The sequence below is a fragment of the Cucurbita maxima genome, unplaced genomic scaffold, assembly GCF_002738345.1.
Source record: "Cucurbita maxima cultivar Rimu unplaced genomic scaffold, Cmax_1.0 Cma_Scf00002, whole genome shotgun sequence".
Taxonomy (NCBI): domain Eukaryota; kingdom Viridiplantae; phylum Streptophyta; class Magnoliopsida; order Cucurbitales; family Cucurbitaceae; genus Cucurbita; species Cucurbita maxima.
Genome location: NW_019272018.1, coordinates 2,771,552 through 2,790,108, shown reverse-complemented (window position 1 = coordinate 2,790,108; position 18,557 = coordinate 2,771,552). Strand labels below are relative to the sequence as shown.

The following is an 18,557-nucleotide window of genomic DNA, read 5'->3' as shown; positions in this document are numbered from 1 at the left end:
TTTTTTTTTTTTTTTTTTTTTTTTTTTTTTTTTTTTTTTTTTTTTTTTTTTTTTTTTATACCCGTAAGAATGGTAATATTATTCATTCACGTAAATTTTTTATTTCAATCTTATGTAATTCTAAACATTTTTTTTTTTTAAATTTTAGAAATAAATATAAAATTAAGGGATATTTTTTTATTAATTTAGGGCTTTGGAAAGCAGCTACATTGGATCATTCTCTTGTTGGAAACCAAATTTCATTGATTTTTGGTGTGGCGTTGGATTTTGGAGGCTTTCAAATTAGAGAACAGTGCGAATCACAGGGCAATTCAAGGATACGCAGCAGCCGTTGCCACTTCCCACAGATCATCAGCGCAATTGTGCAGAGACCTTCATAGGGTAAGTTTCCTAATTACCCCGCCAATGTATGCCAGATTCCCATCCCCAACTCCCGTCTCAGCAGTTTTCCGGCTGGTCTAGTGGGAATCCATGGATGTCGCTTCTTTCATTGGCTACTGTTTATCAGTTTCATAATCTGATGGGTGCTTTTCGTTTTTTTTTTTTTTTTTTAAGGCTCTGGTTGCGGAATAGAGCCAAATGGCGTCCATGGAAATTGACAGCGCTAGTTCCAATGCTTCTGACCCTGATAATCCTAGATTTTCCATCAACGGTATGCCCATGTCAATTTTGATGTTGTTTGCTTTATTGAATTTGAAAAAAATGTTTGAGCTTTTTTGGGGTTTAAACTGCGCCTGGTGTGTTCATTTTGTCCATTTTTATCAGCTGTATTCGTCATGTTAGACTAAACTAGTTGGATGCTGATGGTGGTTTATCTGTTGTTTTATTTGTTTTTCGAAGTATTGCAGCTCTTGAAATCTGCCCAGATGCAGCATGGGTTACGGCATGGAGATTATACTCGCTATCGGTTTGTGCAAATGCGTTTTGTATCATTTGGTTTAGTTGATAAATTTTGATGCTGTTTTAGTTTCTTACTTCCAATTATACTAGCGTTGATAGTGTTATGAATTTCTCCTTCTTGCGTAGGCTGTTGATTTTTGGTAGATTTGATCTTTTTGATGTGTAGGAGATATTGCACAGCTCGGCTAAGGAGGCTATATAAATCTCTGAAGTTCACTCATGGCCGTGGAAAGTACACCAAACGAGCCATAACTCAATCAACTGTTACTGAAGTCAGGTTTGTCCCATTTAATAGTTTTTTTAATGCCGAGAGTAGCATAATTTCTTCGAATATTTACATGTTGCTTCTATACTCGCCCTTTTTTCGTTTGTGCTTCAAAGCAGTCTCCTCCTGTTACTGATTAGAAAAATACTCTAGATATTGTTAACTAGATGGTCAATGATGTCTCCCCTTAATGTACACTGATTTTAATGAACTGGGGAAGGAAAAAGGAAGGGAAAGAAGATGGCGAAGTGTTAATTTATTTGACCATTGTCTTTGGCTATGTTAACTAATTCAACAAAGTTTAAAACTATCAACCTTCTGGATTTAAAATAGGTTTCTCCATGTGGTTCTTTACACGGCGGAGAGAGCATGGAGTCACGCCATGGAAAAAAGGCAATTACCAGATGGTCCAAATGCACGTCAGCGTATCTATTTGATTGGTAGGCTCAGAAAGGCAGTAAAATGGGCGACTCTCTTCGCACAATTGTGTGCAAGCAAGGGAGACTCGAGAACATCATTGGAAGCAGAGGTTTGGTCCTAGTTTTCTTCTTATGGAATATATGTTATATATGATATTCTTCTAACTTCGAAATTGTAGAATTACGTCTTCATGAAGAGTGATTTTTCATCATTTTTTTTTTTGTTTCTCAGCTGATAATTATTTGTTCATATATGTAGGCTTATGCATCTTATATGACTGGGAACTTGTTGTTTGAACAAGATCGGAATTGGGACATAGCATTATTGAACTTCAAAAGATCTAGGTGCTTTCTTGTATTTTCTCGATCTTTAAATTCCTTGTTAGAATGATCAACTAATTCTTGCATTACCTTCTTTTTAAGGGTTAATATGTATTATGCAAATTTTCTGCTCTATGGATGTTTTACTAGCTATTTTTATTTTTTTATTTATTTTTCTGTCCTCTATATTAGAAAGATCAAAAATCCCTTTGAGAGATAATGTCACTGTCATACTAGGAAAGTCTGGAAGACTCATTTAGAAGAGACTTTGGGATAGAATTAGGTTTAGTACCTCTATTCAACCTTTAATTCCCACAAATTTGCATATAAATTATTTTGATTTAGGTGGCTGGTACACTATGTTGACATCCCGTAATTCTTCCCTTTCCTACTCTTTTCACTGAAAATTCTATTTTGTTCCAACCAAACTTCCCAAAAAAGGGCCCTAGAAGCATTAAGTGAAAAAGTCATCGTCTTGTCTTTGAAACTTTTGACCAAAATGGAGAATATGAATGGCTTTGGTGATCCTCGAAGGTTGGGTAAGCTGACAGCAACAGGATCATTAAAGCTTCAGTGTGTAAGTGCAACTGAGGAAAAGGTGATTAGCATTCTTATTCATACTGTTGAAGATCACCGTAGGATAATGCGAAGACAATTACATATCTATGATGTATACTGTTATCCATTTGTAAAGAATCAAATAATTGTGAAGGATACATCTTATAGCAAAAAAATTTGTAAAGCACACTTGATCTCTTGAAGGCCCTGCATTGTTTATCATCTCATTTTGATTTAGATAACATGATTAGCTAATATTTTGTTTACCTTTCAGAGCTGTTTATGAGGAACTTGGGAAAGTAGGAGATCTAGAGAATCAAGTTTTGTGCCGTGAACGTGTGGAGGAGCTAGAACCTAGTATAAGATATTGCTTGCACAAGATTGGCAAGTCAAATATCCAGGCCTCTGAACTTCTACATATTGGGGAGATGGAAGGCCCTGCTCTAGACCTTTTCAAAGCTAAACTAGAGGTCTGTTTGCTTGCCTTTTACTTTCAAGTTTATTCATTTATCATTTTTGTTCAGATTCTTATTTATTTGATTTATAAGCATTGCATATACAATGTATTTATGTGCAAGCACCATAAATTAAATTTTTTTACTGAAAGAGGTCTGTCAGCTAACAAAAATCTCAGACTCATATTGGTTTTCACAGTTTATAAGAATTCAATTCTCTTGTTGATTTCGGTGTCTCCTTTTCTTCAAAGTTGTTTTATTGTCAATAAAGTTATATATTAGTTTTCAAGAAAGTGTGTGTTTGAGACTTTGGTTTTGATTTAATTGATTCCAGACCAACTTTTTGCTTTAAAAGTGTTCTGGCTTCAACAAAGGTTTTCTTTTATTTAGTTTGGAGAGGTTTTCGCCCAAGGACAAGTTTGAGTTTGTAGACTAGATTTCTCTCATCTCCCTTTCTTTTAGACTTCAGTATAGGCATAGATCTTTGTGGTTAATGGTGGTGGACCTGTGGTTGTTAGAACTTATACCTTCATTTTCTCAATGGAAGCTTGGGTTTTCATAAAAAGAGAAAAAGGAAAAAAAAAAAAACCTGGTACTTTCATTTTGGTATTCTGACACGGGTTTTTTCCCCAGTAGTTAGCAGACAGTAATCTACAGTAGTTGAAGTCTAATGACCAGTTTATTTAATTGCGGATTTCAAACAGAGGTTATCTATAACTGTAGTATACTTGTTTTTGATGTCTGTCTATTTGTTGTTAGATAGACCGTAGACCTAAGAACATTGCTTGTTATAGAAAACATAAGACAACAGATAACCACAGGAATATCCTTCAACTGCCTACTGCTTGATCTATTAAAATTTCATAATCGTGGCATTGATTTTCTCTTGTTTTGTGTTTGGTTAATCTGATAATGTTTTTACTCTTTTAGTCTATTAGTGGTCTTAGTTTATTTTATAATCTCGTACATTCTTGCTTTTAGGCTGTCATGTCGGAGGCTAGATCTCAGCAGGCTGTTTCCATGACCGAGTTTCATTGGCTTGGTCATAGGTTTCCAATATCCAATGCTAAAACTAGAGTTTCCATATTGAAAGGTTGGTGTTTGTTTTAGCAATCGTTTAAATATTGAGATTTATGATGATTTTATTGTGTAGTAACTTAGATGCTAATAACCAGGAATTTAATGGCCTGTTTCTTATATGCTCCAATCAAAGAGGTTTGTTTCCAAAACTTATAGATTCAATATTTAGTTTGTCCTTCGGTAGAAATTCTAGAAAGGAGGGGTCTGGGCAACAGTTGAAGATAGGATTAAAAAGATGACTTTCTAAGTGAAGAAACTTCTATGTATCTGGAATAAGATGATGACTTTAATCCTTTCGGTTATTGATTAATATCACTGTGGATTTCGTGTCCCTATTGCAATCAGTTCTGGGTTTTAGACTGGATGTAGTGTTGATGGGGACGGTGAAGACTAACTCAAAATGGTAGATAGTATTACTCTTTCGGCCTATTTAAACCAAGAAAATATGGATCTTAATGAGAACGTTAGTATGGCAGAAGTTAATACCTCAAATTGGGAAAGAGAACACTCCACTTCTTGTTCGAAAGGAATACTAAAGGCATAGCTTACTTTTGTCATTTACTTGATCTAATGAAAGTCACTACTTTGCTGTACTCTCTCTTAATTAATTGGCTTTCTGTTTGCTATCATCTATTCTTCTTTCCCATGCGATAACTCCCACTGATATTCTCATTTTATTTTACTTGGCTACAATGTATGTATGTTCCAGACGTTTGCTGGTATCTAGATTCTGGTTTTATATTGCGTACACTGAAGTGTTTGGCTAGATAAGTTATGAAGGAATATGTTGTGAAACCTATTCCTGTAGAATTCCTTATTATGTTGTATTTGCTAGGAATCTGTCGAAGGCATGCACCTTCCATCAGGTTCATATTTTCACTTTTGTCATCCAGAATTCCTAATTATGTCTGCATGAAATTATCCAGCTCGGGAATTAGAAAAGGATTTGCAAGATTCAGCAGATTCACTTCCAGCAGAAAAAAGATTGACCATTTTTGATAAGATCTTTACAGCATACCATGAGGCAAGGAGCTCTATTCGTAGTGATCTGGTATGTGAAAGATTGATATTAGCCTTTCTTTGAATTGTTCTAGAGTATGCATCTCTACTACTTGGATCTTCCAGACTTATGTTGCCAGTGTTCTGTTTGTTTAGGTCAGCGCTGGAAATGCTGAAAATGTCAAAGATGATTTAAGTGGGCTTGATAAAGCTGTTAGTGCGATGTTGGGTCAAAGGACAATTGAACGCAACCAGTTATTGGTGAAAATCGCAAAAAGTAAGCTTGTTAGGCGCCACGATGAAAAAAATGAGAAAGTTACCAAGCCGGAGGAACTTGTTCGCTTGTATGATCTTTTATTACAAGTAAGCAGTTTTATGTATTCTTATATTCTTTTTCGTGTTTCTGTCATTGGATGCTCGACCACAATTAGAGGTTTTTCTGGAGTTAGTAATAGCTTTTACAATTTCTTTATTGGTTATTATTATTATTTTTTGCAGAATATTGCTGACCTTTCTGATTTAGTCAGTTCGGGAAGAGATAGGAAGCCAGAAGAAGTGACATTTGCTGAAGAGTGCTCACTTAAAAGTATAGCTTTTCGTGGAGAAAGGTTTCTTTCCTTGAGTTCTTTATCTTTCTTACTGATCAGAAAAACCTCCATATTTACATTATGATCTAGCATTTTGCATTCTAAATTATCTGTTCTGTTCTTTGTAATCATTGAAAATTTGCTCATAATGCGCTAGATTCCCAACCATGTTCCTTGACCTCATAACGCCTTGCTTTTAGCTGTATCCTGCACCTTGTTTGTTTTACATTCCCTTGTTTTCTATTTAACCTGCCCAGTTGGTATTATGCCAGTGTTGACATGCCTTGGCCACATCTCTTTGCAGGCTCATATCGACATGTAGATAAATTTTTTTTAATATATTTGTATGTTTGTTATTATAATTAGTGTTATTTCTGTTGAGGGACAATGGACTTTCAAAAATTACTTGTAAGAGGCAAAGGTTTCATTTGAAAAGAATGGGGTGGTGCAATAAAAGGCAAGGGTTCAGGCCTCTCCAAACAATAGAGAGGAGAGGGGAAGTTTGCAAAAATGGAAAAATTTGCAAAATGTAACGGCTCAAGCCCACCGCTAACAAGTATTGACCTCTTTTGGCTTTCCCTCAAAGTTTTTAAAACGCGTTTGCTAGGGAGAGGTTTCCACACTCTTATAAAGAATGCTTTGTTCTCCTCCCCAATTGATATGGGATCTCACCAAAGTATCTGTGTAATCTTGACTAAAGAGAAACAAAATACAGTACAGTCTCCCAAATCCGAGTTTTTGTAAGTATCCTCGAGGATTATATTGTTTCTATGCATGTAGGACCTCCCAAACCTCTTAATGCAGCTAAAACTTATTCAACCCTTGGAAAACATGTAGCATGTTTGAGTAGAGTGATGGAAAGAGTCAAAGATTTCATTTGAAGAAGACGGGTGATACGATATAAGACAAGGATTTTCATAGTTTTTTGGATGTCTCTTACCAGTAATTTTTTGAAAGTCCATTGCGCACCTATAACAGTTTGTATACCCCCGAACCGAAAAGATAAAGAGAATTAGTTCCAAAGGTTGTAACCAGTGCTTATTTTGAAACATAACTGGTGTATGGTTATTCTGGACACTCATTCCTTGCCACGTGCACATTTTCATCGTTACATTTGAAGTAGGCAGATTTATATATGAAATTGATTGAGTTTTAATTGCTTCTTCAATGTAAAGTTATTTTTTTCTCTACCAATTGTGTGTTTGCCTATTTATTATCCGATCTTTTACATTTCTAATCGAATTATTTTTGTCTTTTGTTCTTGATAGTTGTCATTACTCACTCAATTGTGGATTAATTGATGTTTGCTGGCACTAATTTACTGTAAACAATGGATCGTCCTTATGTATTTTCAGGTGCTTTTACTTGGCAAAATCATACAGTCTGGCTGGAAAAAGAGCTGAAGCTCATGTACTTTACTGCCATGCTCGCTCCCTTGTCGAAGATGCCATACAAAAATTCCGTTCAGAAAATATCAGTGACCCGGTATGTGTATCATATAGAATAGTTTGGTATCATACTAGTCAGGAGTCTGGACTTTTTGCAAGTATACATTTTGAAAGAACTTCTACTGAACTTTTTGCCACAGAAGATCATCGAAGAGTTGAAGACATTGATTGAGGAATGCAGAGCTAACAGTTGTATAGAGCATGCAACCGGAATTATTGAGGAGATTAAGGCTCCGGAGAATCTATCGAACAAGATCTCAAACATGTCATTAACTGGAGCAGAGAAGAAGGTACTGATTTCGTTCATTCTATTTGCATTTTCCTTTTAAAGCTGGAACCAGATTGAATGAACTTGAATTGCTTGGTCCTGGATGCAATAATACTCCCTCGTAGAAGAAAATCATGTCTTCAATGAGTAAATCTTTGAGCATTTTGATTGATTTCCTGTTGTATCGATACACCAAATTCTTATTTCTTCCTAGCCAAGTCATGTTTTGGCGAGCACATGTTCTATATTAGTTACATCTTCCTGGCTGCTAACATCTATGAAATCCACCTTCAAAATGTTGCAGCCGGTCAAATACCTCCTTCAGAGCCTCGACAACTATGAGTCTGCAATCGCCAATTCGAATACCAAGAGTGCTCCACGCATTGAAGCCTTTCCTCCTGCCTTTCAGGCGATCCCCCGGAATCCCATTGTTCTGGACCTTGCTTTTAACTTCATTGACTTCCCATCTCTTGAGAATAGAATGAAAAAGGACAGAAAGGGCTTTATCAGTAGGCTATGGGGATGAGTTTCTTTGGCAAGGTTTGATTTTTTTTGCTGCCTGAGATTTTGTTTTGCTGGTGGATACATGAATATAGAGACAGAACTTGGTACTGATCCTTTAACAACTTCCCAGCCCCTCTTGTGAATTTTGGGTCACGGTTGGAAACTAATGACTGTTTGTTTCTTGGTTTCTCTCGGATGTGTAGCAAAGATATAGGACCAATTTTCAGGATTTTTCTTAGAGCCTGCTTGTGACTGTTACAGATTACACATTGTTTAGTTTCTGATTTTTGCTAATAATTTTGAGTTCATTGTGGATATTTTTGGCGTTGATTCGAATATTCCTTCAAGATACAGTTATTTACCACACCTATGGGGATGATTAAATTGATATGGCTATGTTAAGCTACCATTACAAACACCTTGTTTCACTTATCAGCTGACAGTCCCATGCCCTGCCATAAAAAACCCTACAAAATCCTTGTGAACTTTTTGATTGGAGAATGATAGCAATAGTTTCTTTTTGTTATGCTGCATGGCCTCGAGCTCCGTAGATCACCTTTTGCTTCGATGGTTTGGGGCTGTATTTTTTCAAGCGTTTGGTTTTCGAAGATGTAATCGCCTAAGCCCACTGCTAGCATATATTGTCTTTGGACTTTTTATTTTGGGTTTTCCCTCCAGGTTTGCTAGCTTGTCTTCTTTGGACTTTCCCTTTTAGGCTTCTTCTCAAGGTTTTTAAAACGCGTGTGCTAGGAAGAGGTTTCCACACCCTTGTAATAAATGTCTCATTTCCCTCTTCAACCGATGTGGGATCTCACAAAAGAGTTCCTTCTTTATCTTTGCACTATCCAGATAAAGGGTAGTTTTTGTGGCAAGTAAGCATCTTCCGTTTTTGTAGGGTCCATGTACGAGGAAAATATAAAACTTTTAAGAACGGTTGATAAATGATATTTGGTCCTTTATTAAAGTTTATGTTTCTCTTTTTATTTCGATGAAAAATCCTTTTTGTAATTACTCTTTAGGTCTCATTTTTCTTGACCGAATGGGGTCCTTATCTTTAATATAGCTCTCTTTTCACAAGTCTGTATTAGTTTGGACACCCTTGATCACTTTGTGTTTTCCATGGCAGTTTCCTTTGTCGTATTCATTTGATTGTGAACTACGTGCCATTATCAAGTTGATACCTAGAGTAAATTTTATGTCTAATGAACATTTAAAATCGTATAGCCTTGGGAAAGTGATATATATATATAGCACCTAGCCAAATTTGTAAGCCAACTTCCATTCAAAAAGATTAGACCATTCTTCCCACAATTTATTGAGTCAAGATTGAGCTTTGTCAAGTGGGACAGGAAGAGTTGCTTTCCCTTATAACAAAATCTATCTCTACAAGCTTTTTAAGTGGCTACAAATTGGAAGGCTTAGCCTTGTTGGAACAAATGTGTGCCCATAAATGTATGCCATAAGCTCTGATGAACCCCAAACACTTTGGCCCCAGCCTACAACCCCTGATGTTGATGCACCAACTAGAGTCCAATGCTGAGTTTGACTTGACCTTTTACTCTAACCACTTTTTAAAAAGTTATTCACCGTACGTGTTTTGGTTATATTTTCTAAAAAGTGATTTTAATTTAAGTTTGTATGGTTTTCGAGAACGAAGAAGTTTTCATTATTGTCTCCTAAAAAGGCGTTCTCAAATCAATCTATTTGTTTGCTATTCCCAGAGTTTCTTGTACAAATCTTTTACGAGAGTAAAAGTGTCTAAACCATTCCGGTTATATTCAAACTGGTCTTGGTATAAATCACAAGCAACCAAAAGAAAGATTCTAGGGTTTATATGTGTTTCTCACAACTACATTATTTTTTTTTTTTCTTTTTAGACGGGCACGACCAGTTGAAATTAAGCAAGAGACTTGAAGAACTTACGTATAGGATAGCTTTATAGGTATTACGGCTTTAGAACACATGATAAGTGCATTCTTGACCCATTTTCATATCTATTTTTCCTAGTTTAAAAGATGGCTAAATTCCCTCATTCATAGCTAGAAAGTCTAATCAATTAATACATATGTGTCCTAGGTTAGAGGAACATAAAGGTTTAGTCATATAATTAAGATTATTTGATTTCTAAGGCATAATGTATAGAATCTTTCTTCACGGTTAACAAAGAACGGGGCTGGAATCAACGATAGAATATCACTTTTGATCTTTAACCTTTCAAAGAGTAACAATTTAATCTTTAAACTACCGTTTGTAATGATTTAGTCCGCAAATTTCTCATTTAGTAGAAATTAGCTCTCTTACCAATTAAGAGACCAAAATAAGACCCGAACGAAACTCTAGGTCACAATGACATTAATACTTCTACTCGATTCATTAAACGGTTCAGAGACCAAATAAGACCCGAATGCAATTTTGGGTGGCAATGACATTAATACCCTTGTGTGATTCATTATGTATATTTGAATATTGTCTTTAGTGAGACTCTTCTTGAAGAGTAGTTACTATCTTCATGCCAATACAAACTTCAATTATTTCTCAACTAAATAAAAGTGCAATTATTTCTTCATCAACTTTACATTCAACACAAATTTCCATAATTGATTCATTAAATTATATGATTATGTAGCTATTACTCTTAACCGTGGGGTACTCCTAAAAGTTTAAGGGTGGTCTCGGAATGTCGGTAGAAGCAAATATCATTATTTTTTGTTGTGAATCTCTCAAATCATTCTCGGAGAGATTTCGACCCGACTTTCTTTTCATAAAAAATAAGAGGTATAACCAATAATTTTTTTTTTCTTTTGATTTATTTCTTGTCAATTCTTATATGAATTTTCAAGTGGACGAGATCAGTCGAGTAGTCTCCTGATTGCAATTTCTTTTAATTTCATAAATTTTTTCTAATTTCATTTTTATTTTTCGAATTGAATTCGATAAAATTAAAGGTAAAATAGACCCGTTAAAAGAAAAATTAATATATTTTTGTTTTTTCCTTTTCAAATCTCTCATAAAATCACAAAAATTAATTATTGAAATCTACGTGTAGTAGCTGGGCAGGGCTACGTTGGTCATAGGCCGGTTTGACCGGACCCACTATATCCCTTTGACTCTCTTTTTCTTTTTGTATAATTTTTAAAAATAAGTTTTTAATAATTTTGTTCTTTTTTTAAAAAATTCATTTTTCATTGGTTTACTCAATACTTTTGAATTTTGAATTATTCCCTAAATTAAATTTGAGAGGAAACACTCATTTAAATAATTGAAATGAAAATAAATAAATTTTAACCGTACATTAATGGTAAAAAAAATTATTTATATTCAATAAATAATTGAGTTGGAGTAACTGAAAATTTATTTATTAATTAATATGGAATAAACCCTCACAGTAATTTATTCCATTATAATTTATTTTTATGTAAAAGAATTTAATAAATAGATACAATAAGCAAAGTTGGAAAAGTGGGAATTTACCATGGGTAAAAAAAAGAAAAGGTAAAAAAGTAAAAAAGACAAGAAGTTGGGAAGTTTGAGGAGAACAGAAAAAAGACAGTTTGAATTTGGAAGTATGGTCTCTGGGGCTTATGTTCTTCTTATCCTCGAACTCTGCTAATGTCTTGTGCCCGACACCACTTCACTGCCATAATCCATGCTCTCTTTCTTTCTTTCTCCGACCAACCCCATCATTACCAAACAAATTTATCGAACTCATCTAGACCTAGTTTAATCGGTTGACGTAGTCTTGTCTCAACTCATATTGTAGGTGAGAAGTTCGAATCTTTCACTTCCAACGATATAGTAGCTACTCTTCGTACACGATTCGCGAGCGTTATAGAGTTATCGATGAAGTGAACTCGACTATAAGTCAATTGGTTAGAAGCATGTTATCAGACGTTTAGAGTTATCGATGGGTCTTTAGAGTTAGCTCACCCTCGAGGAATCAAGGGATCACGATCTCTCCACTCACACATCCTTAGATCCAAAAAGGAATGACATGGTGAACATTCATCCAGAAAGGAAGTTGAACTCTATATGATGCCTTGTCGGCTTCAACTAGACCTTCATATTTGTACGCCAAGTGTTGATCTTTACTTATGAATTTGGAATGGTTCTGGCTTTCGTTTGATAAGTACTTAGTTACCCCACCTCGAACAATGAATTATTGCCAACATTTTTTTCAGAGGTAACATACATTTTTTTATGCATCATTAAGTTGATTCTCGTACACAATAGGATGACCATCCTAAAGAAGGATGTCACCCGAGGAAAAATCAAATGCATCGGTCTCCACTTCAAGAGGTTTGGTCACATCAGCAATTTTGAGTGTCGGTCCATCCGTCATTATCCTCGTCGACTCTTCAAAGGTAGTTTGAGCCTTTGGAATTCAACAATAACTATTCTTCTTCCTCAGTAGGTCTGTCAATGATCTTGTCCTTTTCGAGAATCCTTTAACGAATCATTGATAGTAATTTGCTAATCCAAATAAAGAACATAACTTTGTGGCTAAAGTTGACACCTTCTTTTCCACACACTCAGTTACATATAATTAATTTACCTTTAACTTTTCAAAGACAAGTTGTAAGTAAACTTGATGTTCTTCCATCGTTGGGTTATAAACCACAATATTGCAAAGAACTACTAGGGTTTGATAGAAATCCGAGTATAGAAGGTAGTTAGGGCATTGGTGAGACCAAATGGCTCGATAGAAATTCGAAGGTCTTATAATCAGATGCATCGATCTCAAGTTCTATATACCTAGAACTCCACTACAGTTTTGCATCATCAACTAAATGTCTTGTTATCAATACAACCTTTGCTTTTGCTTCTTTCACCCAGTGACTCTAAAGTACTATTCGAGAACGATGATAAAGTTCTCTAAATTCTTCACATATCGAACCCCACATTAAGGCTTAAGCTCTAGGACCTTTACGAACCACATTCTTTACTAGGGTTTGGTTTCTCATCGGGAAGTTATCTAACCCTTTGACACACTCATCATGTGAGTACCAGAACTCGTCGAGCTATCTATACACATGAAGCCACCGGTTATGTGACTTTGTCTTCCAAAATCTCAACCATCAACCTCAACTCTTAGACCAACATCTCATCTATGTGGCCATCTACTCTATCAATCTTGTCAACTTCAATAGCAATATATCCAATTTCGGTTTTTAATATTGAACACTGTCACAGACTTCTATCTACTCTTTGATTTCGATCAATCGATTAATGTGAGACTTGCCTAACTATTTAGTCATGGACATGCATATTAATTCTAGTTTTATAAGTCAACTCAACTCTTATATCAAATGTCACAACCGCACCTCTTCGAGTTCCACAAAGAAACTATACCCTACTTACTCTCATTCTTAGATAAATCAACCATGGTCCGTAACTTGAATGACTTACCTCATAAACTTTATCGTCATTCATCGAGAATAGTATTAGAAGAGAGAAAGTTATTGATATTAAAACAATAGTGATATTGTATAAGTAGGGAGCATTAACAGCATTAAGAGAATATCTCGGTTGATGAGCTGAGATAAGCCAAATGGCCGACCTGCATGCCCTCCTGTTGTCCCTGCGTTGCCCCTAAAGTTAAACGCATTGTTTTGTTCTTAGTTCCCTCCACCTCCTTTATTCTTTTTTAATAACTTCTTGTCACATTCATTTATTTTCTAATCAATCATTTACAAGGGTTTTCGAAACACGTAATTCTATGACTGTGTTTTAAGATAAAGATGACGTTTTATGAAAGTTTAAATGAAATATTTTCGCATTCAATATTCATGATAATAGAAAATTTTAAGTTGTTACACATATTGTGATTGATAATATATGATAAGATACCACTACAGACATGTGATGTAACAGCTCAAGTTCACTGCTAGTAGATATTGTTAAAACTTGTCAGATTTTCACACCCTTATAAAAATGTTTTGTTTCTCTCTTCAATCGATGTGAGATCTCACAATCCACACCCTTTCAAGGTCCAGCGTCTTCGCTGACACTCGTTAGAACAAGAATAAATTGAATCGAGGTATACAATAATGAAGAACAAAAAAAAAAAAAAAAAAAAGGGAATTTTCATATTCATGGTATTATTTTGAAAGTATAAGAAACTTGTTCACAAAATTCAAAGTTTGAATCAAAGGGAATTTTCAAAGAAATTGAATGGCTTGAATGTGTAGAACATGGCTATAAACAAAAAAGATGGGATATTTAGATTCAAATTTTGAATATATTCTTTTTCCTTTTCAATCTTTGCTTCGTCCCATCTTATTGGGGATCTTGTAATTTGATTCATGCTTTATATGGTTCATTCATTATAGTTTTTCAAAACATAATGTTGCAATGATTCCTTCATGTATGGCTCATATATGTTTACTTGTTACTAAAGTTTCTCGAGCGACACTATAGGATGAATATCAACCACAATGTTCGATCGTACCTATTCGAAGATTAGTTGTCTTGAAATGACTCAACTTCTTTATCGGTCATGTCAAATTTTTTAGTCAAAATCACTATTACCTTCATTGATTCGAGACAGAAGGAGAGAATAAACCGTGAAACGAAAAGAATGTGAAAAGAAGAGTTATCTGGATCCCACATCAGTTGGAGATGAGAACGAAACATTCCTTATAAGCGTGTGAAAACCTCTCCCTAGTAGACGCGTTTTAAAACCATGAGGCTGACGGCGATACGTAATGGATCAAAACAGGCAGTATCTACTAGCAGTTATATTAGTCTTTTCACACCATATGTTGTTACGAGAACACGATAAACTTGAAGATTTTTGAAGACCCACCACCCGAGAACTTGGCTTAAATGCATCCAAGCCCACTGATTATCGACGCCCTCGTTTAAAAGCTTAAGAAAAATATACACGAGCGGAAAGTCTATACCCGTGTATAATTTTTTGGTTTTTTTCTCACGAATTCTTTACAATTTTGTGTTGAATATTAAATTAAATAATGAATGATTGAGTAATTATTTAGTAAATCATTTCCTCCACAAAATAAGTTTAGAGTTAGCAACATATATTATTTTCCTCACAATTATTGTGTATTTATTTACTACAATAATTATTATTTATGAAAATTATAGAGAGGGATGGAGTTTGACCGACTTGGGTCTCTGTTCTGTTCTTAGACAAAAATTCATTTCTCCAAGAGAGAGGACAGGTAGACCTAATGATAGAGGAGAGAGAACCATATTTAAATTAATAAAAATATATTTCAAAACTTAAAAATTAAAAAATTAAATTAAAAATTAGAAAAATACTCGTATGGAACTGTAACAATAATATCCGGTTGAGCGAGCTTCCGTAGTTCAGTCTCATTCATCTTGCGTTGAGTCTTTACTTTCTCTTTGTCCTCAGTGGGGTACATACACAACCCTCGGGTTCAACGGTTAGGTTCGACTCTAGTCTCATCGGACACCCAATGAAATGTTGAGATTTGTAGATGATTTATAAGTGTTAGGCGGTTTTCGTTTTTTAATAAAAAGTAAAAAAAAAAATTAAAGAGCTTATTTTTGAAATTTTTGAAAAATTTAGGAAAATATATTTATAAAGTTGAATGAGCAAAAATAGCATTAAATTTGAATTTAAAAAACAAGGCCACATCAACATTTCCACGTCACCATTTGTCTTTTCAAGGACCCTTTTGACCATTTTATTTTTGTTGGGGAGTTATTAATGAAAATGCCACGTCAGTATTTGGGCCTTGAAGGACCAATTTGGCAATTTTGTTTTTTTTAGGGAGCAATTAATGAAAAAAAATAATGATAGAGGTCAATTCAAGAAAACGTAAAATGTTGAGCTTCATAACATGGGAATCAAAACAAATATCAATGGTTGGCCTGATTTAAATATCCAAAATCTAATTTTTTTTTTTTATTTAAAAAAAAATCCCATAAATAATCATATAAAATTTTAACTTAAAGTTTATAATACTTTTTTTCTTATATGTTATATTATTAACCCATTAAATCGGTATTAAATAATTTTTTTAGTTCAACCCTAACCCTAAAAACCTTTGAATTAAAATATATTATTTTTGAGTTATACTTAAATTGGTTCACCTATATGACAAATAGCTGTTCAAATTGACAAGCTAACAATAGTGCCTCAAATCAGCTCTCGTAATTTTTAGATGGCGTGATCTTAGGGCATTATCACAATCCATGCAAAATTGAAGATTTTGTTAGTGTTGCTCGTTATGCTACAAAGATATCAATACGGTGGGTCGAGAATTGGAGCAAAGACGAAAACAGCGAATATAATCCTATCTAGACCCCGTGTAGCTAATGAAGAGAAATTTCTTCTTGATTCCTCCTTCATTTTCAGTTCCGTTTAGAGCAAAATCCTGCAAATTAAACGGACATCTCTACTACGCAGATAATGATCTTGTGGACATTATCACAAACTATGAAAAATTAAAAGCTTTTACTAGCTATGTTACAAAGATATCAATAATAGGGTGGAGCGAGAAATTGAAGTGGAGACGAAAATAGGGAATATAAACCCATCCCGACGTTGTTTAGCTAACAGAAAGAAATTTCTCCAAACCTGAATGCAAGAAACAACCTGAAAAGTAAGAGATAGAAATGGGTAGTAGAGTGGTGGTACTAAGTATATAAGTACTTGGAGACACAAGGATGGTTAGAGACAGAAAAGGCAGAAAAGTAGAGGAGGAGAAGGAGAGAGAATAGTCGGCGATGCCATTAATGGCTGCACACACTCTGAAAACAATACCACTTTTTACACAACAAACAAATTCAAATGCCTCCATAAACCATCACCCTTCCTCTCATCTCTCAATCCAAAATTGCTTCTCTCTCTCTCTCTCTCTCAATTTCTAGCTTTTTAGCTACAAACATTCATATATTTCTGCTTAGAATCTATGTTTCTGTCAGTTCCTCAGTACCCTTGATCCTGTTAGATCGTTTTAAGATCTTAATTTTAGTTTAAGACAGGTTTTGCTTACAATTAGGGTTTTTTTTTCTCGCCGGAGATTCATCAGCTGTGGCTGCCGCACGCCGCCTTCCTTCCGATTCCGGTGCCTTTGCCGATTGGGCGGCTCCTCCCACCGCCGATGATGAACTTTCTCTCGGTTTCAATTCCGCTGCTGCCGTACCGGTTGCTAGGATGTGGCCCTCCTCCTCCTCCTCCAGACCTATTGCCGGTGCGTATGGCCACACGGCACCACCGCCGACGGACATGGTGGGTCTCATGGCCTCTGGCTATGGAGTTGGCCTTAGTGTTTTGCCTCTTCTTACTGGTATTGCGCCGTCAAGTGTCGGAATTGAAGAGACTAATTTGATGATCAGCCGCGGCGGCGGCGGCGACGGCGGCGGCGGAGGAGGTGGGGTTCAATTTCATGGGAATAATTTTGATGGGTTTGGGTTTTTGGGAGGTGGGTCGAGCTTGAATTCCGGCGTTGGGACTTGCCATGACTGTGGGAACCAAGCTAAGAAAGACTGCAACCACCGCCGGTGCCGGAGTTGCTGTAAAAGCCGAGGTTTTGACTGTGCTACTCACGTGAAGAGCACGTGGGTTCCAGCAGCCCGGCGGAGAGAACGCCAAGTACTGAGCGCCGCCGCCGCCGCCGCCGCCACTGGTGGGACTTCATCGGGCTCCACCTCCGGCGGGAAGAAGCCGAGGCTCATTGCATCACAAACAACCACCAATTCTCACACTTCCACTTCCAATACTCCAACACGAAGCTTCGACACTTGCTCAGGTGATATCAAATCTCCAAACCCTTTTTAGATCGAAATTGCATTTTCATCCCTAGATTTTTCGAACTATTTCATTTCGATCCCGATATTTTCAAATATTATATTTTAATCCCTAAATTGCAATAATTTAATCAATTACGTTCATCAGCTTCCATGTATGCTATCTACATTAATAAAAAAAAACGACATCCGCTAATTTTAAGAGTCAGATGAATCATGTACGACCTCTAAAAACATGCTGAGTTTCTGGTAGAAAATAAAACAAGAGGTCTTTGTCTTAATGCAGCTGCAGATATGAGTTATAAAAGGGCGAAGAAGCTGCCGGAACAAGTACGAGCGCCGGCAGTGTTCAAGTGCGTCCGGGTGACGGCGGTGGAGGGTGGCGGTAGTGGCGGGAATGAATATGCATATCAAGCCGTGGTGAAGATTGGCGGCCATGTTTTCAAAGGCTATTTATACGACCATGGAGTGGAAGCTAGAGAAGGGTTTCCAATGTTGTCGGATTTGCATCTGGGAGGAGGCGGAGATGGCGGTTCGACGTCGTCACCGATCATCGATCCTAGTGATGTGTATGGAAGCTCCGCCGGGCGCGGTGGAGGATTGGCTGGTGGTTCCGGCTATGGTAATCCAATAAATTGAGTTACTTTTGTGTTTGTTGAGTTAGTTGGATCCATATTTAAACGTGTTGGATGCTTTGTTTTAGCATTTGAATTTGTTCAGTGGGGAAATAAGAGATAGGAGCCTTTACTTATGCTTTATTTTTATTTGTATATTTACATTAAATACAAATAAATAGATTCTATTAATATTTTTAAAAAGTTTAAAATTCATTTTAATTTGAAACAATTTTTATTAAATCATGAAATCATTTATTTAAATTTTTATTTTAATTCGTAAAATATCTACATTTACTTATTTTCAAACCTTCACTTCAAATTTAAACCTTAAAAATCAACCCCTCTCAAACAAATTTTCATTTATTTAAATCAACTAAATTCAAATATCACTATTT

The 18,557-nt window shown here is 35.7% G+C and overlaps 2 protein-coding genes across 4 annotated transcripts; both read left to right on the top strand.

The window, feature by feature from the left end:
- The first annotated feature begins 211 nt into the window (after positions 1–211).
- Positions 212–8,192, top strand: LOC111465584 (signal recognition particle subunit SRP68-like). 2 transcript variants are annotated; one of them, XM_023110050.1, is made up of 14 exons: positions 212–381; positions 556–652; positions 841–907; positions 1,067–1,177; positions 1,499–1,694; positions 1,844–1,929; positions 2,738–2,933; positions 3,900–4,011; positions 4,925–5,049; positions 5,154–5,360; positions 5,496–5,605; positions 6,940–7,069; positions 7,176–7,322; positions 7,605–8,192. In XM_023110050.1, the coding sequence occupies exons 2-14, from the start codon at positions 580–582 to the stop codon at positions 7,824–7,826; spliced, it is 1,782 nt and encodes a 593-aa protein (XP_022965818.1). In that variant the 5' UTR covers positions 212–381; positions 556–579; the 3' UTR covers positions 7,827–8,192. The 2 variants fall into 2 exon arrangements, with proteins under 2 accessions (XP_022965818.1, XP_022965811.1); XM_023110043.1 differs by having other exon boundaries at positions 213–381; positions 7,173–7,322.
- Positions 8,193–16,414: 8,222 nt separating this feature from the next.
- On the top strand, positions 16,415–18,363 carry LOC111472747 (protein LATERAL ROOT PRIMORDIUM 1-like). 2 transcript variants are annotated; one of them, XM_023118400.1, is made up of 2 exons: positions 16,415–17,547; positions 17,838–18,363. In XM_023118400.1, exons 1-2 carry the CDS (start codon positions 16,953–16,955, stop codon positions 18,182–18,184), a joined length of 942 nt encoding a protein of 313 aa, XP_022974168.1. In that variant the 5' UTR covers positions 16,415–16,952; the 3' UTR covers positions 18,185–18,363. The 2 variants fall into 2 exon arrangements, with proteins under 2 accessions (XP_022974168.1, XP_022974160.1); XM_023118392.1 differs by having other exon boundaries at positions 17,832–18,363.
- Positions 18,364–18,557: the final 194 nt, after the last annotated feature.